General features: G+C 47.4%; 1 protein-coding gene across 3 annotated transcripts in view; it reads right to left on the bottom strand.

Moving 5' to 3' along the window:
* Window positions 1–182: 182 nt before the first annotated feature.
* Window positions 183–25,873, bottom strand: part of TRAPPC10 (trafficking protein particle complex subunit 10) — a 94,664-nt gene continuing 68,973 nt past the window's right edge. For all 3 annotated transcript variants that reach the window (XM_034948130.4, XM_055105273.2, XM_063601436.1), the window contains 10 exons: window positions 23,069–23,583; window positions 22,108–22,249; window positions 19,396–19,554; window positions 18,431–18,660; window positions 16,517–16,617; window positions 14,402–14,528; window positions 12,216–12,386; window positions 7,927–8,104; window positions 3,765–3,959; window positions 183–3,444 (listed from right to left, as the gene is read on the bottom strand). In XM_034948130.4, coding sequence (XP_034804021.1) covers window positions 3,206–3,444; window positions 3,765–3,959; window positions 7,927–8,104; window positions 12,216–12,386; window positions 14,402–14,528; window positions 16,517–16,617; window positions 18,431–18,660; window positions 19,396–19,554; window positions 22,108–22,249; window positions 23,069–23,583 — 2,057 coding nt within the window. In that variant the 3' untranslated portion in view covers window positions 183–3,205. The remainder of the gene's footprint in view (window positions 3,445–3,764; window positions 3,960–7,926; window positions 8,105–12,215; window positions 12,387–14,401; window positions 14,529–16,516; window positions 16,618–18,430; window positions 18,661–19,395; window positions 19,555–22,107; window positions 22,250–23,068; window positions 23,584–25,873) is intronic.

Below are 25,873 nucleotides of genomic sequence, written 5' to 3'. Positions count from 1 at the left end.
CAACAGAGCATGACTGTCTCAGAAAAAAAAAAAAAAAAAAAAAAAAATCCGAATGTTTCCCAAAAGGCAAATAATCTATGCCCAAGAGTCAGGAACAAGGACTAGGGAGATAAAACAATAAAATCTTCACATTACATACTGTTGTCACACCATGTCGCAGCAAAAGATCCAGTGCAAAATAGTTTCTTCTTAAAATGTGTATTTTCAGAATTACAATGCTTACATTTTAAACAGTCTTAATACAATGGTTTTAATCTAACAATATATTACATAATATGAAAAATGACTTTTCATAGTAAACCATGAAAATGGAATACCTGCAGTGTCAAAGTCACCAACTTGTCACCTTTTCCAGTCACAGAATCCCAACACATTGTATTAATGATGCCTGGGGGGGGTCTTACAGCCTGATGTATATAGGATGAATAAATGTAGAGAAAGGAGCATTTTCATGAAAAATAAAATTTAAAAACCAGGTAGGATTTATTTTAAAGAACACAGTTGAAAGTAAAACATTTACATCAGCCCAGTTTGCCCTTTTATAAAAAGTAGTATAGCTTTTCATTTTATATACAAACCTGCAGTGTCTGATTTCATTTTAAAACTTAATTTTAAGCACTAAAGAAAATTTGAATAGAAGCCTGTGTGTATTTTCTCTGCTAATTCTGTATGGGATATCTGGCATCTCCACTAAGAGTAATTAATACAGGAATCTGACCCTCCTAGGCTGTGCTGACAATGGAACTGTTGTAGGTAAAGTCATTTTCAGATTAAATACAACAATTTCCACATTAGAATCAGAAGAGTTACAATTTTTCCAATCATAGGACATCCCATGAAATTCACAAAAATTATAACATTTTATTTTCCATTTGACAGTATTTACATGTTCCACAGATATTTGTAAAACGGCTGCAAATTCCTTGCTTTTTAGATACACACTGCATATCTGGCTTCACAATTATTTAACATCTCTTTATCCACAAACCCAGCTTGGCTCAAACACATACACCTTACTTTATATAAAAACAATAAACATCCAATTACAGTTACTCTTTTAGGACTTTTATGATGAACATTAAGAAAAAAATGACAATTTTGGGTGACATTCTTCTTTGTCTTAAAGAGGCAGAAGCATTCATGTAACATAGTTTGCAAAAGATCTTTTGGGTAATTAGGGGGAAAAAACTGATAAATTTGATTTCATTCCATTTCCAGGCAATTAAGCGCCGTAAACATTTGAAATTTCCCCTTCACTTTCTTCCTCTAAATATATATGTAGTCGGATAATTTCATCCTGGGAGTAGAACCAGATACAAGAAAATCAAACAGTAATAAATGAAACATTCCCTCTTCCAGAAGGTAAGAGAGAAAGCTACATTACACTGGGGAAGGCTCCCAGGCTGACGACACGGAGTACAGGCTCTTCTGACGGAATCAAATCTCCCATCTCTTTATTCACAGGACTTGGTAGAAATGCAGGGCAATCGTCAATTTTTACAATAAAAAACCTTATTTTAGAAACCCTAAACTATCATTAGATTCTGAAGTTCTAATTTGCTAACTAGTTTGACCAAGTTTGTTAAACTGCACATGAGGAAGATAAATTTCTGGAAAGTTTAATTACACAATTATTTATCTTCTTTACACGTCTCCAATTTCCACAAATGAAAAAGACAGGAGGAAAAAAAAATCACACCACCTTTATTTATTGAATGAGCTAAAAGACAACACAGAGAATACTGTAAATGACGGCTGTCATATTTCCCCGGTCTGTGCCTCCTTCCTCCCATGCCCCACCGCCTCCCGCAAGCACAGTGCTGGGCAGGAACCCGGTGCTCCTTCTCTCCACAACTTGCACATCCACGGGGATTCACACGAGGGCCACCCACTGCTGGACCCGACTCTATCTGCTTGAGCTAATCTTGTCAAGTTCAATTCCAAGCACATTTGCCCAGTAAATTAAGAGTACTCTATTTCAAAAGTACAAAAATACATCGCTTTGGAGAACTGGAAAAGGTTTAATACATACAACACTTATTTACAAGCTGTGACTTTCACACCTGTAAAAACAAACACACTTATTTTTGTCCTTGATTTTTGGTGCAACTTATACATAAACATTACATCAGTTAGTCTGTATTTTTAAAAATAATAAATCAACCATATGTACAATTAAATTTACAACCGAAAGCAAATAATCCATTGGAACAGTGTGACTGCAACTCAGTAGACCAGTGGAGGACATTCCAGGACTTGAGTCCTTCCCTACAACCAGACCAAAAACACCCTGAGGACCTCTCTCATCCTCACGATGGAATATCTTAATTTCTAAGACTTAAGATGCAAAAGAAAAATAACGATTATACAGCTACAATTACATGTAAAGACTTTAAAGGGACAGAAAAACAACATATTAACCCCCACATATATAATGATCATTAAATTAAATATATTTAACTCCCAGTGCATATGATATTCTATCAACATTATGGGGGACCACAGGGTTCCAGAAACATTTATCCCTAAACCACCTCACCGCTGAGGCGCTCCTCACAGCCGGGTCTCAGCTTTCTTCAGTACCTTTCACGTGGCTCCGGCTGATGGGCCTCCAGGTCCCCCAGCTCCGGCGTCCCAAGGCACAGAAGGGGTTATGATCCCTCCCTCCCCCACCCGCCTCCCCTAGAAGGGTGTTATTCTAGAAAAGCACAATGAGAGGATCTGCGGTAAATGGCTGTTTTACCCCTTAGGGGACACAAATCCACCCCGATCAGGAAACTGGGCAGCTGTGTGACCAGAAAGGCACACACGTCACTAAGACCGTGAGGCCTGCTGAGTGTCTACCTGAAAGACAAATGGCCTTCCACGAAGAGCCAGCAGACGGAGGCTGTTCCGTGGAGACAGCGTGGGTGGAAACTTTCATGAGCAGCGTGTGAGGTAGGGGGAGGGAGGCCAGGGCTCTGAGTAAGCGGCGTCGGACACCAGCATGGGGACGGGGTGAGAAAAGCAGGAATCTGAGATCACAGGCGGCATGAAAACAACAACAGAACTCAGCTGGCCAGCTGCGTGATGACACTCTCTGATGTCCCCACGGCCAGGCAGGACCACTGAAGGTCTGGCTGGAGCCAGAACGGAGAAGAGTCCAGTCACAGTCCCATAAAGTGCACTCCTAGCTGGGAAGTGGCGTGTGTTCACCCTGGCGTTGTCATGTTACACTGACTTCCAGGACGTGGTCATCTTGGCTGGGGATGACCAGGACTTGTGTGCCCGAGCTGGAGTTGAAGACCTGGCCGGCCGGCAGTGCCTGCAGCCGGGGCATGGGTAGGCCTTTGTGCTCGCTGCTGCAGGCCGAATGCACGCTGCCCCTGCTCTTGAGGCTGCTGCTGTCCGGCTGGTCGTCCCCGTGCTTGTCTACTGAGAGGCTGTCGTTTTCTATCCAGCTGTCTGCAAAACACACAGGAAGTTAGACCCAAGCTGCGCCGACACTCACCTGGGGACGGGCAAAGCCACACGGAGCCAGGCTGAACGTGCAGAATGCCACCCGAGGCTGCCCCTTTACAGAGCACCCTGTGCACAGAGGCTTGGCTTTCAGAGCAGGTGCCTAAGATTCTAACAGCGGATGAGGCTTCTGGTACCAGTTTCTACTGGCACTGAAAACATGCCGCTAGTTCTCCAACCTGCTCAGTCATAAGTTTATCACCTCTCGCACAAAGTGCTCACCTGCTCAAATACTGAAGGTAAACTTTTTCTTCAAAAGTCCTTACCAGCGTCCAGTTGGGAGGAGTGTGCAGAATGATGGGGGAGGTACTTGAACAGCCTGACGTCGGGCAGGGGGAGATACCCGGCGAAGAGCGGCATTACTTCCATGTGGACCCTGTGAGTGGCCCGAGCAGCCACTGGCATGGAGATGACACCGCAGCTTTTCCCACACACTGCCCAGTTGCTACTGTTGTCGACAACTGAAACGAGAGGAAGCGCTGTGTCATCCAGGACGGGCCTTCCAGTACTCAGGCGAGAGTCACGGCCGTCGTTACCCAATCCTCTCACCCGACGCTGTCTGACAAAACACTGCGGACACAGAGCCCAGTGCCTTGTAGCTGCGCCTGAAGATAAAGCCATGCACTTTCACGGTGGCAACCCCTATTTCATTGAGTCCAATTTCAATTAGTTCTGGATTAGAATGAATTATGCTGGACGTGTACAGAAAACTGCATTTTTCCTGTGAGGTTAATACATGAATGATTTAATTTTGTTTTCAAATTTTTGTGTCATCTTCCAAAGTATGGTTACTTTGGCAGTTAATGAGTTCTGTCTGGTAAGTGGCACTCTCCAAGACCACTGGGTCTGAAGCTAACTCTGCCACTCAGAAGAGCACCCCAAGGCCTCCAGGCTCAATGACCGCTGTATAGTGGTGAGAACACCACCAGCCTCACAGAGCTGCTTTTTAAGGATGGAAAGAGAATACATATGAGGGAACTACAAAAAGCTCATGCAAAAATGGAATCCAAAGATGAAAACAGAAAATATAAGCTTTATTTCTCAACATAAGCCCCACCAAGGTCAAGACATGTTTGTAAGCAATGATGCCATTGCTTACGATGCCATTTAGTCCATCCCTGAAGAACTGGGAGGCCTGAGAATTTAGCCATGTCAAGGCAGTCTTTTTCTACATTATTAGCTGAATAAAAATGCGTGCCTTTTAAAGAGTTTTTAAGATCAGGAAACAAAAATCAGTCAGAAGGAGCCGAATCAGGACCACAAGGTGGATGCCTCATGATTTCCCATAGAAACCCTCACGAAGTTGGGCTTGTTAGAGGAATGAGCAGGAGCTTTGTCGTGGTGGAGGAGGACTCTCTGGTGAAGCTTCCCCAGGGGTTTTTCTACCAAAGCTCTTGCTGTCTTCCTCAAAACAATCTCATAATACACAGACGCTGCTGTCCTTTGACCCTCCAGAAAGTCAACAAGCAAAATGCCTTGAGTATCCCAAAAACCTGTTGCTGTGGCCTCTGCTCTTCACCAGTCTGCTTCTGCTTTGGTGGGGCCACCCCACCTCCTGGTAGCCATTGCCGTGTCTGCTTTGTCTTCAGGATGGTACTGGGAAGGCCACACTGCATCTCCTGTTATGGTTCTTTGAGTAAATGCTTCAGGATCTTGATCCCGTGTGTTTGAAGTTTCCATGGGAAGCTCTGCTCTGGTCGGCCACGGACCTGGGTACTAGGGTTTTGGCACCCACTGAGTGGAACGCCTGCTCACCCTTCAGGCGTAATTGCATAAGCTGAACCAGTTGAGATGTCTGCGGTGTTGGCTGTCATTTCTGCTGTTGTCAGTTCCCTCCAATTAGGGCATGAACAAGGTGAATTTTTTCCTTGAAAATGGATGTGGATGGTCTGCTTGCTGTGGCCTTAATCTTCAGCATCATCTCGTCCCTTCTTAAAACAAGATATCCATTTGCAAACTACTAATTCTTTGGGGCACTGTCCAAAGAATTTCATAAACTTTTCATAAAGCATCAGTGATTTCACCATTCTTCCACCCAAGCTTCACCATAAATTTGATGTTGGTTGTTTTGTTGTTGTTGAGGCGGAGTTTCGCTCTTGTTGCCCAGGCTGGAGTGCAGTGGCACAATTTTGGCTCACTGCAACCTCCGCCTCCTGGGTTCAGGCAATTCTCCTGCCTCAGCCTCCCAAGTAGCTGGGCTTATAGGCGCCTGCCACCACGCCAAGATAATTTTTTGTATTTTTAGTAGAGACGGGGTTTCGCCATATTAGCCAGGCTGATCTTGAACTCCTGACCTCAGGTGATCCGCCTGCCTCGGCCGCCCAACGTGCTGGGATTACAGGCGTGAGCCACTGCACCCGGCCAATGTTGGTTCTTGATTTAATTTTAGCAGAATTCATGTTGCTCGGATAGGGGCTCTTTTAAAACTGATGTCTTATCCTTCTTAGTGCCTCAAGCTAGATCCTGCTCAGTGAGTAAGAGCTTATTTTGGTGCAAAAAGTGTTGAAATTCCATGCATAGTTTTTCATAACGTATCTTCCATGATTTTTTTGAAGACCCCTTGTATGTAAAGCACTTAGTACCACTCCTGGGACATGGTAGTGTCTTAATATATGGCAGGTGTTATTATTAACATTAATTATTAAAACACAACCATCATGTAATTCAATGCAATTCAAACACTTAAGTGATCATTCACTGGGACCAGCCCTGGAGATATGAAAGTAAGCAAGACAGGATCCTTGCCATCCTGTAGCAGTCGACCTGGTAAAGAGGTCACAGCTTCCTGTCATGAGGATACCGAGCAACCGCCCAGGGGGAGTGAGTGACCAGAAGGCCACGAGCAGCAGAGAAGGGCTCAGGGAGGTGGACATCCTGTAGTTGGGGATGGGGACCTTTGAGGACAGGAGCTACTACAGGACATGCAGAGGCCCTAGGAGTGTCAGGAGGAAGGCAAAGGAGTGACAGTTCTCAGAGTGTGGCTCTCAGGGCACCCGCAGGCTCACAGCTTTCACACTGCTGCCTTTCTACGCTGCTGACCTCGCGCTGCTGGGGCAACCACAATGGCATGAACTCGGGCCAGACTGCGCAGTCATGTCACTCGTGTTCTTTACTACCATGAACTCACAGCAAAAAAAAACCAAAAAAAAAGCCACGCTTCACAAAGCAGTCAAAAGTGCTCATTTTATTAAATTCAGCTCCTGAGTAGACTTTTTTTTAATTGTGAAATGTTTATAGACTCACAAGAAGTTGTAAAAGTAGTAGAGGGGTCACATACCTTCATCACCAGCTTCACCCAACTGTGCCATCTCATGTAACACAGGAAGCTGACACTGGTACCATACAGTGACCCAGGCTGCAGACCCCACTGGATTTCACTACAGAGTGAACCACGCTGCAGACCCCACTGGATTTCAATACGGAGTGAACCAGGCTGCAGACCCCACTGGATTTCAGCAGCTTTCGCAGGCATTCTTTGGGTCTAATTCTATGGCATTTGTCACATGTGTAGATTCGTGTAACAACCACAGCGGCCCTGGCCCAGAACTCTCCATTACCACAGAGGACGGCCTCCTGCTGCCTCCCACTGCTCCGTGAAACACTGACCCGCTCTCCTTCTGAGGTTGGCATTTTGAGGATGTCATTTAGAAATGGAATCACACAGTACACCTCCTTATAGGATTGGCGTTTTTCTCTTAGTATAATGCCCTTGAGATCCAACCACGGCACTGCATGTGTCAACAGTCCCTTCTGTTTCACTGCTGAGGAGGAATCAGATGTGCCAGTTTAACCGCTCTCGAGCTGAAGGACGTTTGAGTTATTTCCATTCTTGAGTGCTTGTGTTCTTGACATTCTCTGGGTCTCTGCTGCAGAATGACAGCTGGCTCAGGGAAAGCACACGGGGAGCGCTCGGTGCTGCGAGCTGAAATAGCCGCTGTTTTCACAGAACGCCCTTTTCACTTGCAAGAGCGCTGGGGAAGCTAGTTATTCAGTGTTGGGTATTTGGTAGACGTCTGATTAAAAATGAATGATGTAAGCCTGTCACTTCAAAGAAAACAACACGAGTATTTGCTGCCAATGATGCCATCTGAGACTTTAAGCAAAAATCAGAATTTTGGAAAACTTACACTTGCCACTGTGAGCTTGAAAGAGTCCTGATACTCCAAGCCCTCCCTGAGAGATCACAAATGCAGATTTTAAAAAAATATTGTCAAACGAAAGGTGCCCACATTTGGAAGATCTGCACAACTCAGGAAACCATGTTTCCCACATGACTAATGGCACAGGGTGTAACGCTATGATGCCTGGGTAAAAGAGCCATTCAAAATGCAAGATAGGCCAAGTGCAGTGCCTCACACCTGTAATCCCAACACTCTGGGAGGCCAAGGCGGGAGGACTACTTGAGCCCATGGGTTCGAGACCACCTACCTTCATACATAAGCTTTGTCGAAAAATGCTCATCAGATTCAGTCAGTGCTTCATCTTTATCCACCTCCAAGAGGTCTGAGAGCCTCGTGATCAAAACCTCCAGGGAGCAGAGGGAGCCTGTTCTGCAATACTCCATTCCCGAAGGGGGAAAGATCTCAGCCTTCACGTTGTATAATGTCTGGGCAGGAAAGGGAGAGAATAGAAAGGAAATGTACCTAAGTGGCCTCAAGAAATGCAACTAGAGGAAAAAGCAGAGCTGCCCACAGACCCTGGAGAGCTGAGGAAAGACACCTATCTGCTCAGCTGGCCTTAGAGCAACTGTCGCCACTCACTCTCAATAATTCCCACTGGAGATGCAATGTTTTCGGAAGTCCTACACTCCGAACCTTAACATCCTTCTTTAAATTATGAACATTTTCAACCACAGGAAGAAAGGATAGCACAGAGCCCTTCCAGCCGCCTATCACCCAGATCCTGAGATCTCAGCATGTTCCTGCCTCAGCATCAACTATCAAGCCATGTACATTTCTGTATTTGCCTGAGGTAATTTAAAGCGAATTTCAGGCCAGGCATGGTGGCTCACGCCTGTAATCCCAGCATTTTGGGAGGCCGAGGTGGGCAGATCACTTGAGGCCAGGAGTTCGAGACCAGCCTGGCCAACAGGTGAAACCCCGTCTCTACTAAAAATACAAAAATTAGCCGGGTACAGTGGCAGGTGCCTATAATCCGAGCTACTTGGATTACTTAGCAGGAGATTCCCTTGAACCCAAGAGGCAAAGGTTGCAGTGAGCTGAGATCGCGCCACTGCACTGTAGCCTGGGTGACAGAGCAAGACTCTTGTCTAAAAGAATAAAATAAAATAAAAAAATAAAGCAAATTTCAGACAACCTGTTATTTTGCCCCATCTGCTTCAGTATGCATTACTAAACACTAAGGCCTTTTTCTTACCAAAACACAGTGCTATTATTACAACTAGCAAAAGCAACAGGAATTCCTTGGTATAACCCAATTCAGTCCATAATCTACTTTGTCCGTGTTTTCTTTCCATAATCAACCTATTCTCGGTGGCTATTCAAACATGCTTAACATTCTACCACCACCCATGACAAACGATCAAAACACATCTGCCACTGCAAAGATGAAAAAGGGCTCATGCACTACAACCTGGCAGTTCCACTTCTGAGGGGAAGCGTGTGTGCGCGCGAGCGTGTGTAATACAGTATAGCTTGACTTAAAAAGTGTTCTATTGGCATTGTAAAATGTTCAAAGAAGAGATTTCAGTATATTAAGAAGCGTTTGTCTGGAGTCTGAGGCCAAGATGAAGCCGTTTTATGGGAGTTCACAGCCTAAATAGCAGTCTCAAGAGCGGCCTTTCTAGGTGATCTCCTACCAAATCCCCAATTACCTCTGTTCGGACATGGGACAAACTCCCACCAGTCTCAAGAGGGGCCATGCTGGGACTTCCTGGGGCTCTCAAGCCACAGGGCAGAAAAGATCCCAAATACACAGATGCAAAAGTGCCAGCCGTGGGCCCAGGTGCCCGTAGGTCCTGGGAACTGAAGCAGTAGAACACTGTGCTAGAGGCCCACTGAAATACCTCTTCCTCAGAAGCTTCTGGCTGGGGCACAGTCTGAATGTTTCTGAATCCAGCAAAGAATGCAGATTTGCCTCAGGGCTTGAAGGACACCCAGAGTTGCAGCAGGACACAGTGGGGTGTGATGAGACCTGCGTGTGCCTGAACGCTGCTCTGGGCTGCATCTGGGAAGGAGAGTGGCTGGGGGAAAGCACAGCCCAAGGCGAGCAGCAGGGGCCTCACCTGGCGGCACCTGGAGCTCAGGCACAGGGACCAGAACCGCGGAGCCTCTTCAGAGAGACACGCGAGCACTGACGGCCAGCTGGAATCTGACAAGGGGGCCAGGGCCACCCTGCAGGGAGGAAAGCATCGTCATGACAGATGGGATAGGGACACCTGCTGGGTCATTTGAAAAGAACAAATTTGGACCCTACTTCTCACCATACACAGAAATTAAGTCAAAGTAGATCACAGACCTAAATGCAAGTGCTCAAATTACGAACATCTTGGAAGGAAATGCAAGAGAAAATCTTTTTGACCAAAGGCAATGATTTTCTAGGTCCAAAGCAAAAAATTCAAGCAATAAAAGAGAGAGTTGAATTGGATTTCATCAAAATTTAAAACTTTTGTGCTTCAAAAGACAACAAATGGAAGAAAATATTTGCAAATTATATATAAGGACCTGGTACCTAGGATATATAAAGAACTTACAATTCAATAATAAAAAAACAAATAACCCTATTTAAACATGGGGAAAGGATCTGAACAGACAACCTTCCAAAGAAGGCAGAAAAATGGGCCACACGCCCACGAGCTGCAGCACATCACCAGCCACTGGGGAAACGCCCGCCAACTGGGACAGCCACAACCAAAAACACAGTGAGACAAGTGCTGGCAGGACACACAGAAGCTGGGACTCTCTGGGTCCCAGCTGGAATTCACTATGTTGCTGGTGGGAATGTAGAGCCCTCTGGAAAAAGTTGGCAGTTGCTCAAAAAGCTAACCACAGAGTTACCCTATGACCCAGAAATTCCACTCAGGTCTTTACCAGGAGAATTGAATAGATACAGCAACATACAAACCCGTACTTTGGGCCAGGCACGGCGGCTCATGCTTGTTATCCCAGCACTCTGGGAGGCCAAGCGGGGTGGATCATGAGGTCAGGAGTTCAAGACCAGCCTGGCCAAGATGGTGAAACCCCATCTCTACTAAAAATACAAAAAATTAGCCAGGCGTGGTGGCACATGCCTGTTATCCCAGCTACTCCGGAGGCTGAGGCAGATAATTGCTTAAACCTAGAGGGGCGGAGGTTGCAGTGAGCCGAGATCGCGCCACTGCACTCCAGCCTGGGCGACACAGCGAGACTCTGTCTCAAAAAATCAAAACAAAACAAAAAACAAAAAAAAACCCGTACTTTAGCCGGGCACAGTGGCTCACACCTGTAATCCCAGCACTTTGGGAGGCCAAGGCAGGTGGATCACCTGAGGTCGAGAGTTTGAGACCAGCCTGATCAACATGGAGAAACACCGCCTCTACAAAAAATTAGCCAGGCGTGGTGGCGCATGCCTGTAATCCCAGCTACTCAGGAGGCTGAGGCAGGAGAATCGCTTGAACCTGGGAGGCAGAGGTTGTGGTGAGCCGAGATCGTGCCATTGCACTCCAGCCTGGGCAACAAGTGTGAAACTCCGTCTCAAAAATAAATAAATAAATAAATAAAATAAAATAAAATAAAAATAATTAGCCAGGTGTGGTGACACGTGCCTGTGGTCCCAGCTACTTGGCAGGCTGAGGTGGGAAGATAATGAGCCCAGAAGGTCCAGGCTGCAGTGAGCTATGATTGTGCCACTGCACTCCAGCCTGGGCGACAGAGTGAGACCTTGTCTCATAAATAAATAATTTGTTTATATATAAATTATTATTATAATATATACTATTATTTGATTTAATTAAATTATTTAATAATTTGTGATTTTATTTATTCATTTAAATTTATTTAAGGAGAGTTATATAAAACATGAAGGTCAAAACAATTTGTCTTGGATGGAAGAAGATAGAAAAAACTGCTAATATCAAAACTATAAAGACAAACACTTCAAATAAACATTGTTTGATAATTTCAAATAGTAAAGAGAAGAAAAGGAAGTATCACAAAATTGCAAAACATTAAGTCAAATCATCTCCCTAAAGGAACACAGCACACACCTGTATCTACTCACCTAGCTCAAGGCTACTCTTCATTCCACACTCAAATTGGCTTCTACCAAATGATGCACAAGTTCTAAGAAAATCTTCACAATACTTAGCTAGCAGGTTTTCATATGTTTTCAGCTTTTCTTTGAAAAACTAGAGATATGCCTTAGAAAGCAATGCCCCTGAAGATGAAATGACTCCAAGAAATATTTCCAGGGAGTTACTAAGTCAACATGAGAAAGGGAAAAAGATAGAAGAAAAAAGGAATCTTTGGGCTTTCCAAATGACAAACACTCCTCTTAGAGATGCCCCCAGGAGTGTGGGCATCTCAGATGTGTCACTTGAGAAGGACCTGGGGTTCTAAAATAAAGACAGTCAATGATTCAACTACCCCAACAACTGTTTTTCTCCAGCTGCTCCTTCATTATGTTGACAGAAGCTGTCTATTCAGTTCTTCAGATTATAAAGAACATAATGCCATCTTTCATTTTTCCACCCCACCCTCCCAAAATAATACATCACTTACAAAAAAATTTTCCACTTTAAATTCATAAGTATACGGCTTTAAGGAGATAGACAGCTGTTCCTCAGAAGCTGGGGAAAATCCAACAGAGAACCGGCAATGCAGAGAAGGGGGAGGCTCTTCTGTCCACTTGAGTTCCCAGACGAAGAACACCGACTGCTTGCTGTAGATGGGCTGGAAAGAGAGTTGGGGGTCACTGCTCACACAGCACCATAACCGCAAAGAGGACACAGACACTGCAGCGAAACACACGCCATGCGAAGGGTGCTGAGCAGACACCATGGGCAGGCCCCGCCTCACAGCACGCCTGTGCATGCTGCTTTAGGCCCCACAGCACCTGTCCCTGCCCTGACTCCCTTTGCCTGGCCTTGTCCCAGCAGAAGATTGTACAAAATTGGTAAATCTTTAACTTGTTATGATACCATAAGTTTTATATCATATGAGATCATTAAAAAGTAGCTTAATTTTTTTTTTCTTTTTGAAATGGAGTCTCGCTTTGTCGCCCAGGCTGGAGTGCAGTGATAGGATCTCGGCTCACTGCAACCTCCACCTCCTGGGTTCAAGTGATTCTTCTGCATCAGCCTCCCGAGTAGCTGGGACTACAGACGCACGCCGCCATGCCCAGCTCATTTTTTGTATTCTAGTAGAGACGGGGTTTCACCGTGTTGCCCAGGCTGGTCTTGAATTCCTGAGCTCAGGCAATCCACCCGCCTCGGCCTCCCAAAGTGCTGGGATTACAGGTGTGAGCCACCGCACCCCGCTGATTTTTTTTTTCCCCTTTTTTAGAGACAGGGTCTCACTCTGTCACCCAGGCTGGAGTGCTGTGGTGTGATCACAGCTCATTGCAGCCCAACCTCCCAGGTTCAAGAGATCTTCTCACCTCAGCTTCCTGGGTAGCTGGGAATACAGGTGTGTGCCACCATGCCTGACTAATTTTTGTATTTGTAGAGATGGGGTTTGCCACGTTGCTCAGGCTGGTCTCAAACTCCTGAGCTCAAGTGATCCACCCATCTGGGCCTCCCAAAGTGTTGGGATCACAGGTGTGAGCCACCATGCCCAAAGGATATTAATTAATATATAGCATATCCCATGCAGCTCCAAAACAGGGGAATATATCATCAATTAATTCAAGAGTACATCTTGGCTAGAGGTGGTGGCTCATGGCTGTAATCCCAACACTTTAGGAGGCCAAGGTGGGTGGTTCACCTGAGGCCAAGAGTTGAAGACCAGCCTGACCAACATGGTGAAACCACGTCTCTATTAAAAATACAAAAATTAGCTGGGCGTGTTGGCAGGTGCCTGTAATCCCAGCTACTCAGGAGGCTGAGACAGGAGAATCGCTTGAACCCGGGAGGCAGAGGTTGCAGTGAGGCAAGATCACACGATTGCATTCCAGCCTGGGCGACAAGAGCGAAACTCCATCTCAAAAAAGGATAAATAAAAATTTAAAAAATAAGATAAAAAGTAAATCTTTACATCCAGCCAATTATTTTATATTTAAATTATTTTAGGAACCAGCACAACCTAATGTAGGGGCTGAACACCGCTATTACATGTAAAGTCCACACCTAAAAGCACAGTGACGAGCTCCAGTGATATCTGAAAGAGCTAAAGGATTAGTGGGGGAAAATCCTTTGAAAATGCTGAAGATTCAGACATCCATTAAGAAAGCCTTTGATCTCTAAACCCTCAGCATTTACTGCCTAAAAACACACGTGAAAGATAAACAGAAAAAGCAAGGTCAAGATTCATCCAGGCAGCGAGGCATAAGCAGAAAAAGCAAGGTCCAGATGCAGGCACAAGCATGGCTCTTTTACAAAGGCACCAAGGTGTCGGGCACCATCGCTCTGGCACTGGCAGGCATCAGGCTCCGGGCAGAGTGGAGCAGTGCCCATGCAATCAACAGTGCGTTCAAACAGAAGCTTGGATCTGCACATGTCTACGCATAGAGTGGGACCAGTTTCAGATTTAATTCTTCTAAAAAGAAGAATTCATCCATCCAGCACCCGCTTACTCAGCAGCAAGCCCCGATCCAGCCTCAGGGCAGCCGGAGGAGCTGCACAGGAGCCTTTACTCATCAGCAGTGCAGCTGTTCTCTCTAAAGGCCCAGTCGCAACACATACTACATCATTTCCGTACACTCTGGTTCTCTGTTGAGAAGTTTATGCTCAGGTCTACACAATGTTTACCTGCTGGGACTGCGTGTTCAGTGGTACTAGTTGCAGGTCGGTACTATCACCGGTATCTACAAGATAACTATCTGACAGCTGAAAGTCAAGTTCTGACAAATTCTGGACACAAACTTGAACATATTTCCTAAAGTGGAAAAACAAAAAGTATTATTTTGATATGTAAGAACTTTATTAAATATATCGTAGCTTTGTTAAGGAGACCCTCTCTGCCTGGGGAATCAAAAAAGCAACAAAGCAAAGTAAGCTAAGTTGCTGCATAAGTTTCCCTTCAGATTTCACACCGAAAAGTGCCAGAAAATAAACCTTTTTGGCTGGGCACGGTGGCTCACATCTGTAATCCCAGCACTTTGGGAGGCCGAGGTGGGCAGATTATGAGGTCAGGAGATTGAGACCATCCTGGCCAACATGGTGAAACCCCATCTCTACTAAAAATATAAAAATTAGCCAGACGTGGTGGCACGTGTCTGTAATCCCAGCTACTCGGGAGGCTGAGGCACGAGCATTGCTTGAACCCGGGAGGCGGAGGTTGCAGTGAGCTGAGATCACGCCACTGCACTCCAGCCTGGTGACAGGGCGAGACTCCATCTCAAAAAAATAACAAATAAAAATAAATAAAAAAAGTTTTTAAAGAGGCAAGTTCTGTGAGGCAATGGAAGAAAGAATATAGTTTCTGACCAGCCTTATTAAGTGATCATGGCTGGTCACCCTCACTGGCCTTTGGGGAGCCACAGGGAGAGAGCAGCAGCCCTCCTCATTACAGGTGAAGACTCTCCATTGAGAGATGATAGGCGGGGCTTATATCCATTTCCATTACATGCAAAACTTTGAAAATATTAATAATAGTTATTATTTTTTGAGACAGAGTCTTGCTCTTGTCGCCCAGGCTGGGGTGCAATGGCACGATCTCAGCTCACTGCAACCTCTGCCTCCCAGGTTCAAGTGATTCTCCTGCCTCAGCCTCCCGAGTAGCTGGGATTACAGGCACCCGCCACCATGCCCAGCTAATTTTTGTATTTTTAGTAGAGACGGGGTTTCACTATGTTGGTCAGGCTGGTCTTGAACTCCTGACCTCGTGATCCGCCTGCCTCGGCCTCCCAAAGTGCTGGGATTACAGGCATGAGCCACCACGCCCGGCTGAAAAATAATTTTTCAATAAGGTTCTTTTAGAGATTATTGATGTTTTTAACTATTAATATCTACAGTTCCCTTTGCTGTGATTTGAAGGGAAAAAAGCTGCTAGTATAATGTTCCATTCTAAACATGGGCCTGACATTTTTGTTTCCAAATTATCCACACATCATCAATGGATAAAAAGTTGTGGTGAGAGGCCAGGCTAGCATCCCGAGCCCAGTGATCAACGCTAGCACCATCACTAAGGTAGGACACCTGGACACCGTGGGCCTCCCGGTGCAGTCAACAGGAAGCACACAGCCCCGCCTGCCTCAAAGCAGAACTGGAGTCTACTCAAGCCTTTAGGGCAGCTGTTTTCCACTGGGGCACGTCCGCCCCACCCAGAGGACACTGGGCAGTGTCTACAGACATCTGTGGCTGCCACACCTGCAGGTGGGGAGTGCTACTGGCATCTCATGGGAGAGCCTGGGGTGCTGCTCAACACCCTACAGCACACAGGAAAGCCCCTACAACAGAGTTATCTAGCCCAAAATGTCACTAATGCTGAGCTTAAAAGCTCCTGTTCTAGAGGTTGCAGGCAATTGACAAGAAATACAGGGACAGGAGAAGTAGTTAACAAATCCAGCCAGATCCAGAAAGGCGGGCGTCCAGAGGAAACCTGGCCTGCATGTGAACAAGTCGATGGCTTGAAAACAGGGAAGAAAGGATGAACAGAGATCTAGTGGTCTGATGGAGATTTTGGACCCCAAGTCACACAAACCAACCATGAAAGGTCATTTTCAGACAGTTGGGAAAACCTGAATATGAACTGGATGTCACAGGACACCAGGGAATTGTGGATTTTAAGACACAAACAATGGCCTTGTGGTCACATAAGAAGACATCCTTGGTCACCACGAAGGCCAGTTTTGAACATTAGGAACCTCCACTTAGAAGAGTCTGGGGAAAGAAGCCAGGGCCCGCACGCCACGCCTCCGTTACCGTGTTCCTGAGGACAGGAGGGTGTGTGTGGTCCTGAAGGGTACGCTGAAGGTCAGTGCGATGACCGTGGAGTAGATGGACCACGGGCAGTCAATCGACACCTGAGGAGGAAGCACAAAGACACTCTCAGACCACTCGCCGACGGACAGCACAGCCATCACCACTGCTGCCCAGACTCACCTGCAGTGCCCGCCCACACCCTAGATATTTTATTATGGCTTCAACCACTCATTATCCAGGACGCAAAGCCTTACCCAACACATACACAAACCAACGAGAAACAGGAAGCTATGCATACAGACAAGAGAAACGAACGCAGAACTGGCAAGACATGCACACATCACCAGAGTCACCTCAACGGCGAAGAGCACAGCCGTCCTCTAAGCAGCAGACCCACCAGCTGCTCCCATACACGCAGGGCCGCGGAGCTATGCAGGTTGCAATGTGCACAGGGTTTTGACAAAGTGCTTTCAGTCATGTATTTCCAGATGACATTAGCCAATCAGTAACTACTCCATAGTTAATGAATTATCTAAGCATTTAATCCATGTGAGGCTGAATATGTAACTGAAAACCAAATCAGTTTACGGGCACAGTGAGGACAAAGCTATTACATCCCTTAAGGGCAGGAAGGAAGCAAGTCTCAAGCCTTATTCCCCACAGGGAAGAGGTGAATACCCCAGCACACAGCACACGTGCCGCCAGCGCCAGGGAAGAGCAGGAAAACATGGCACACAGCACAGGTGCCGCCAGTGCCAGAGAAGAGCGGGATAACACGGCACAGAGCACAGGTGCCGCCAGCGCCAGGGAAGAGCGGGAAAACATGGCACACAGCACAGGTACCGCCAGTGCCAGGGAAGAGCGGGATAACACGGCACACAGCACAGGTACCGCCAGTGCCAGGGAAGAGCGGGATAACACGGCACACAGCACAGGTGCCGCCAGTGCCAGGGAAGAGCGGGATAACACGGCACACAGCACAGGTGCCGCCAGTGCCAGAGAAGAGCGGGATAACACGGCACACAGCACAGGTACCGCCAGTGCCAGGGAAGAGCGGGATAACACGGCACACAGCACAGGTACCGCCAGTGCCAGGGAAGAGCGGGATAACACGGCACACAGCACAGGTGCCACCAGTGCTGCGCGCTCCCGCTGAGCTAAGCGCCACCTTCGTGAATGGTGAACGTCTGTGTGAGTTAAGGGAAAGACACTTCCTCAGGTTCTTCAAAAGCTGAACATTACAACATTCTTCTTCAGGCGTGGACTTGTCTGGTGACTCCGTGCTTTGGAAAGACGGCATGCCTTGCCCTTTGCCCCTGCTGCTCTTGGGCGTATACTGCGGCCCCTGGGCTGTTTCAGGGCCCTCAGGATTGATTTCTGGGCTACGAGACTTGGGCACACCCTGAGTAACATGATGCAGCGACACATTCCATGAGCTGATATCCTGTGGCTCTGGGACCGAAATCACATCTTTCTCAAATAACTGTCAGTAAGTACCAGCACCAAAGCCTAAAATGAGACAGCTCCTCCGTGGCTGAGCTTATGAGTTTCAGTGGACAGACACCGAGGCACACACGACACAGACCTCCTCTGGCCTCGTCACCGTTCTAATGGACATGACCCAAGTTTTACGCCCCTCATGCCTAGGCCGGCCCTAACCTCTTACAGCAAACTCCCTGGCCCCTGGAACTGAGAGGGACAGGTAGAGCTGGCTTGTCTCTGTCCTTGCAAAAAATGCACCACTTATCTAAGAAAGGGTGACTCACAGACAGACAGAACTGCTAAACACATGCCCAGGGCATCAGGAATCAGAAGGAGCCAGGCTAACAGCAGGCATCGCTACATCGCCTTTCCCAGCAGGCAGGCGGGCGGCGGAGGCCCCACAAGCTAAGCTCCTCCACTGTCCCTACTCACTTTGTGGTCTGTGGTAACCATGCAGCGGCCAGTTCTCTGTTTGTCCTTATGCTTCCTGTGGGGCTCTGCCATCCCCAGCATGTCACTCTCCCCTCCGAGTGCTGGGGCTGAAGGTAAAGAGAGAACTTCCAGTTCAAATTCGATCACGTGGTACGCAGGCGCAACAGGCAGACTGATGCTCGTGACCTTGTCGGAGGACTGAATCCGGAGCGCGGCCTCAGAAGACTGTTCTACGAAGGACAGAAAAAGTCACTTCAAAGCTGTTCCCTCGGTTTCACTTGTCCTTTTCCTTACAGCAGGTGATGGCCCAGCAGTGAGGCCACTGCTCAACTTCTCCCGCTCCTGCGCACCTGGCAGGCAAACCCAAGAACAAGGCCCCTAGGAGAGAGCGGCCCCGTGTGAAAGCCGGCAGGCAGGCGCCCAGACCCATCATTGATCTCAATCTGAACAGAGGAAAAGGGCATTTCCCACGGGGCCCACCCAAGTCCTGTGTAGGTCCCTGCATGACTTTCTCCCGTTCCAGCTCATCCGCAGATCCACCCCCACCCCAGGGGAGCAGGGTCCTCCCCTTCCCCTTCCTCGTGGCTGGGAGGATGAGAGTGCTCAGGGCTCTCAACAGCACCTACAAGGGCTGCTCTGCTTTTGCTTCTCGGGAGCAGGGCCAGCCCAAGGGGGACAGGGTCTGGCAGGCATCACCATGGAACGTGACCCCAGCCGTGACCCCCATCTCCTAATCCTCAGCCAGACAAGCACTGCTCGGCCACTCAGCGTGTGAACCACTCTCAGTTTATCACCTCAGATGGGACCCCAGCACAGGCATCAGGCCGCAGGGCTCCTATGGAACACGGACTCCAGACACTGTTGAGGGGCGCTCAGCGGGATGGCAGCAAGAGGCTCACCCTCACACCCACACAGTGCAGGGCAAGGTGGGCATCTTCCTTGGGCCTGGGTGGGCGGCACCTCACCTCTCGTGTTGGAGTAGACCACGGCCCTGCTCTCCGCCTGGCACAGAATGAGCATGGCTTCGGCATTGCTGAGCTGCAGGCTGTCTCCATTCTTTATCGTATAATGGCCGGTAGTGACAGTGAACTTGACTTTCTGAGGAATGCCTGCCAGAAGGCTATCTAAAGGAAAAGAGATCACGGCTCAGCACCGCTGCCAACCAGAAGACATCATCTCAGGGCCTGCAATGGGGTGAAAGGGGCTCTATTTCTTTTACTATGAAAGGTTTGCTCCTTTGGGATCTCCATGAATTCCTTCTACTTCCATTCCCTTCTGCCCTAACTTTTCATCTCAATGATGTGGACTACAGGGTTGAAGGAGAACCCTGCTGGGGAAAAAAGAATCCTGTGAGTCAAGGAGTCTTATACCCATCTTGGTTCAGCAAGTCAGGGATTATGATCATGACGACGTCTCTGAGGGTCACAAAATTTGCCTGCCCATTAGTAGTAGAAGAGAATCAGATAATGAGGCTTAAGAAGAGACTGTAAAGAAAACTTGACTGTGCTGGTGCTGGTGCTGCTCAAATATTCAAAACCTTCTCTGGATTTTTCAGCTTCAGGCCACGGGCTTTTGGGTTAAGAACAGTCAGCAGTCAGGTGGCTCCCCCTCACTCCAAGACAGCAATGAGAGGCAGGAGTGAGCTGAGGCCTCTGAGAATCCTGCTGCAGGGAAGACAGAAGGCAGGCAAGATACCAGGACCGGGGGGAGAGTGGACAGAGACAGGGGACACTAGGCAGGAAGCAGGAGCCAGGCCATGAGCCTGGCACTGCAGCCGCCGGGCCATGGGGAGGGCAGGGCCTGCCGGCTGGTGCTTCGGCTCCCCTGCGGGAATCGAGTTCAGCTTCTCTACACAATGTTCCAATGGAAGAATCACTGGAGAGACTGACTGCTGTGTCCCACATCTGACAGCCTTTGCTGGTGGCCACACAAGAGGCACGAATGCAGAAAAATAGGGGGAATGGGGGAATAACAGAAAAATGCCCTTTGTGATTTTTTTCCACGTAGAAGAAACGGGCAAATAAATAAATCGTTGCTAGCCCGAACAAAGGAGACATTCACTCACTCTTGTTCAGCTGCCACATGTTCTTCAATCATTTGTTTATAGCAACTCCTTCCAATTTTAGAACTTATCAGAAAGGACAATAGCTTTGAATTTCTCAAATGCCATGCCAGACGGACAAGTTTAATCAACCTTTCAAAGGAAAACTTTTTTTTTTTTTAAGAGATGGAGTTTTGTTCTGTCACCCACGCTGGAGAACAGTGGTGCAATCACAGCTCCCTGAGGCCTCAAACTCCTGGGCTCAGGAGGCTGAGGCAGGAGCCTCAGCTGGGGCTCCAGCCTGTAGCTGGGACTAGAGGCCGTGGCGCACCGCTACACCCAGCTAATTTACTTCATTTTTTTATTTTGCAGAGATGGGGTTTTGTCATCCTGCCCCGACTGGCTTACCCATGCTGGTCTCAAAGCCTTGGCCTCCCAAAGTGCTGGGATCTGAGTATAGATCCTAACTAAATCTAGTGTTTAGCATTTGAAACGTACTTCTAAGCAGGAAATTATAGACATATTTATGAAACCCTGTGGTAGACATTAGCTGCTTCTTGGCTAATGTGACACTGTAAAATACACATGTAGTTTTCAACCCCATTTCCAGGCATACTAGCTCCCAAATTCCTTAGAATCTCCAAAGTGATGTCTTTTTGTAGGCTAATGAGTTGATTGGAGGCTGGCAGCTCCAAGGTAGCTTCAAGATGAGGACTGGTCACCAGAATGACCAGGGCAGGATTAGAGGGTCGGGCCTTTCAGCAGTGGCACCCAACCTCCAGGGAGGAAAGAGGGGCTGAAGGTCGAGTTGCTCATCAGTGGCCAGTGGTGTAATCGATCATGCCTGTGTAATGTCACTTCCATAAAAACCAAAGGACAGGGTCTGGAGAGCTTTCAGGCAGCTGAACACATGGAGGTTCCTGGAGGGTGGCGCCCAGGGAGGGCGTGGAAGCTCTGCACCCCTTTCCCCATACCTCACCCTCCACACTTCTTCATCTATATCCCTTATAATAATCCAGTCAACCTGTTTCCCTGAGTTCTGTGAGCTGTTCTAACAAATTCATCAAACCCAGAAAGGGGGTTTTGAGAGCCCTGATTTCTAGCTAGTCGGTCAGGAGCACAAGCAAAAGAACACTGGGCTGGTGGCTGGCATGGGAAGGGGGGACTGTCTTGGGGACCGAGCCCTCACCCTGTGGTGTCTGACGCCAGCTCCAGTAGACAGGGTCAGAACTGAATTGCAGGACCCTCGCTGCAGGGCCGACTGCTTGCTTGCTGGCAGGGGAAATCCCTGCACATTTGGGCCAGAAGTCCTCTGCATGGACCATTAGGTTGAGTGAGCCAACAGAAAAAAATACCTTGAGTTTCTTTTTTCCACTCTCAGAGCTAATTCTTCTGTGTTTCTTATTTTCACATACACCATGTTTATTAAACATGAAAAAGCAATTACAGGAAAGCAAACATTCAGATAAACAAAAGAGGCAGTCAGCTAGTTCCCAGGCAAAATTTCCATTATGTTACCCAAAATATCTCTTAAAGGCAGACACAGCTAAAACTTATGAGAAGCCTGGCATCTCAGCAGGTCTCCTCAGAACTGCCCCAGCGGCACGCCTCCTCAAAGGCTGGGGACCCCACTCACCAGCCAGCGGCTCCACGTGCAGCTGGGGCTCCTGCGAGTACACGTCGTACTGCACAATGGGGTAGATGTGAGGGAGGACGAACCACACGGAGCCCACCGAGGCGCACAGCTGCCTGAGTGTATACGTTCCAGGTTCCTTGGCCTAGAGTCAAAGAATCAGGCATTTGAAACCACGTCACCCAGTTTTGCAGTTAGCTTCCTGCGGTAGCGCGGTGCAGCGGTCTCTCTGAACTCCAGAAAGGCCTGTACTTCTTTCCCTCTTGTACCCCCTGCTCTTGTGCCTAAACCTCTAAGCTTGGGCTCTTCACAAGGCCCTCAGAATCTCTCAATTCGTGATTTTCTGAGTAACTGATGCTTAAATTTAACTTTAATAAGGTATTTTCAACTTATCTAAACTGTATTTGTGGCATTGTAGAGATATTCAGCATGAGATTTAAGCCCTGCCCTAGACTAAAAAATGTGACAAATAGCTGTACTTTCCACAGGCCAAATCCTGTTGAGTTAGTGGAACTTACAGGATATCCCGTGTCAGAGAAAACTTTATGTTAGAGTGGGTGAGAAACACCAGTTCTGACACCCAGCCAGCCACAAAAGGAAAATAAGTTTGAGTGGGAAAGTGTACCACCTTCTTTGAAACCTCATTTTAACAAATGAGGGTGTGTATTTTCATATGCAGGGGGGAAAGCTAACTGAATCCAATAATCCAATGAGTTAAAAAGCTAACTTAATCTAAGAACAAATATCTACGTTAAGAACTTCACTCAGAATTTATCAAATGTCAGAAAATTGTATAAAATACGAAAGAAAACATCAGTGTATTTTTGTATAAGGACAGAGACAAAAACAGGGTTAGGAGAACAAAGGACTCTACTCAATTCACAGCACACTCCAGACAGTTCTTGTAAGTTCCACGGCCCTTCTTTACAAACCTGAAAGTCAAGTTCCCACCCTGAACGCATACCTGAGTCCTGAATGTTATCTGGTTGGCCCCTGGTTCCAGGGTCACGTGGCTGCACCTCAGCACGTGGGCACCCTCCTCCAGAGCCACCCCTGAGGGCATCTCTAGAGAGGAGCTGCTCTCCTGCCTTCTCAGGAGCATGTGGACGTTTCTGCAGATAATCCCAGTCGTGTTCAAGGAGTTATCAGATGGGCTTCTCTCAAACATTTCATACAACTCCAGCGCGGGCAAACTGTTTTGGGATACAGGGAAAGGTGCGGTCTCAGGTGGAAAGTTAATGATCCCATTGGAAGTCTTGTGCTTGGTAAGCCACTCCGCAGTCTTCCGGTAGCTGTTTTTCTCAATGCTGAAGTGGACATTGACCACAATCTGCTCCACGTGAACAGGCACAGGCATCTGGCTGTACATGGTTATCTCAACGCACAAAACGCCGCCCACGTGGACCACGGCATTGGAGGGATCAAAATGGAGATCTCGCAGTTGTGCAAAGGAATGCATGGGTAGCACTATCTTATGACCTGTAAATAGACATTATCGTAACTGACTCCCCAAGTCACACTTCCTGACAGTAAGCAGCAGCAGGCCGTGGACACAGTAAGATCACCAAGAGCAGACTGAAGCAAGAAGCAGTGATGGGCACAACAGCCGAGCCCAGCCTCTTGCCATCTTCACACCCCCCAAAAGCTATTTTATCAAAAGCAAAATATTAGCAAATACCTACGTAATGCCTAGAAATCATAAAATGTACAGAAATTAACCTTCTCAAGTCTGCTTTGACAAACCTAAGAGAAATACAAGTCAACTACCTCTCAATTTCAAACGACAATTTGTAAATAAGTCCAATTTCTAGAGCTATTTCCAAGGGATTCCAATATTTTCTCACCTACTTAAAAACATGCTCAGTGAAGATGCCCAAGTGCCCTGCTGTGATGTGGAAACAAACCCCAGGTGTCTGCCAGTCTACGAAGTCAGCCGATTAAGCAGGACCCCTCTGTGCCCCCAGGCCCAGGACGGCAGCAACCAGCCAGGTCTACTGTTGCTGCTGGAATGAGAGCCTAATGCTCTCTCTGGGCCCTTCTCTCTCTGACCGAACTGTAAGTACCTTGGTTTTGTCTAGAAAATACATAAGGCTGCAGAACTGACCAGTTAAGTATTTATTAAATATTCATCAACGAAAGGACTTGCCAAGACTGATGCCATAGATCATGAGAAAACAGTAAACGATTGTGGAATATTTTATTCGTATAGAGATACCAAGGAACGTTGGCAGGAACATCACAACTCAAATAGTCTCAAATACAAAGCAGCAGCAGATGTGGTCACGGCTCTACCAACAGTCAGCTTGGGCGCATTAAAGACTTCACAGACTAACGTCATGATGCTCCCGAGAAACCCACCCACATGGATCTTTTGTTGTCCCCCTTTCTTTGAGACAGGGTCTCGCTCTGTCGCCCAGGCTATAGTATAGTGGCACCATCTTGGCTCACTACAGCCCAGTTCTCCTGGGCTCAAGCGATCCTCCCACCTCAGCCTCCTGGGTAGCTGGGACTACAGGTGCCCGCCACCACACCTGGCTAATTTTTTGTAGAGACAGGGTTTCGCCATGTTGCCCAGGCTGGTCTCAAACTCCTGACCTCAAGTGATCTACCTGCCCCAGCCTCCCAGGGCAGGCAGAAGTTCCTAGAAGTTTCAGGGTCAGGTTGATGTGGTTATTGACTGCTGGGGTGTATTCACTTACAAGCATCTGGGGCCCAGCGCGGTGGCTCACGCCTGTAATCCCAGCACTTTGGGGATTACGGTATGGGGTTTCTTTTTAGGGTGATAAATATGTTTTAAAATTGACTGTGGTGGCCAGGCATGGTGGCTCACACCTGTAATTCCAGCACTTTGGGAGACCGAGGTGTGTAGATTCCTTGAGCTCAGGAGTTAAAGACCAGCCTGGGCAATATGGCAAAACCATCTCTACTAAAAATACAAAAATTAGCCAGGCATGGTGGTATGCTCCTGTAGTCCAAGCTACACAGGAGGTGGAGGTGGGAGGAGCAATTGAGCCCAAAAAGCAGAGGTTGCAGTGGGCTACAATCATGCCACTGCACTCCAACCTGGGAGACAGAGAAGAAAAAAAATAGCTGGGTGTGGTGGCCCACACCTGTGGTCCCTGCCACTCGGGAAGCCAAAGTAAGAGGATCTCTTGACTCCAGAAGGTTGAGGCTACAGTGAGCTGGGATCGTGCCACTGCACTCCAGCCCAGGCAAGAGAGCAAGATAGTCAAAAAAAAAAAGAAAAAAATAATAATAATAATATTGACTGTGGTAATGGTTGCACACATTCCTGAAACAGACTAAAAGCCATTGAATTATAAACTTCAAATGAGTGAATTACATGGTTTGTGAATATCACAATAATGCTGTTACATTTAAAAAAAAAAAAAAAGCACCATCTTAAAAAATGAAGAAAAAGACTGGGTGCGGTGGCTCACATCTGTAATCCCAGCCCTTTGGGAGGCTGAGGTGGGTGGATCACCTGAGGTCAGGAGTCTGAGACCAGCCTGGCCAACAGAGCAAAACACTGTCTCTACTAAAAATACAAAAAATTAGCAGGGCATGGTGGCGGGCGCACGTAACCCCAGCTACTTGGGAGGCTGAGGCAGGAGAATTGCTTGAACCCGGGAGACGGAGGTTGTGGTGAGCTGAGATGGCACCATTGCACTACAGCCTGGACAACAGAGCGAGACTCTGTCTCAAAAAAAAAAAAAAAGAAGAAGAAGAAAAAGAGATGGGAAGAACTTTTTTTACATTAAAAGAGAAC

This window comes from Pan paniscus, chromosome 22, assembly GCF_029289425.2.
Source record: "Pan paniscus chromosome 22, NHGRI_mPanPan1-v2.0_pri, whole genome shotgun sequence".
In the NCBI taxonomy this organism is placed as follows: domain Eukaryota; kingdom Metazoa; phylum Chordata; class Mammalia; order Primates; family Hominidae; genus Pan; species Pan paniscus.
Note: the sequence above shows the minus strand (reverse complement) of the source record. Positions and strands in the feature narration are given on the sequence as shown.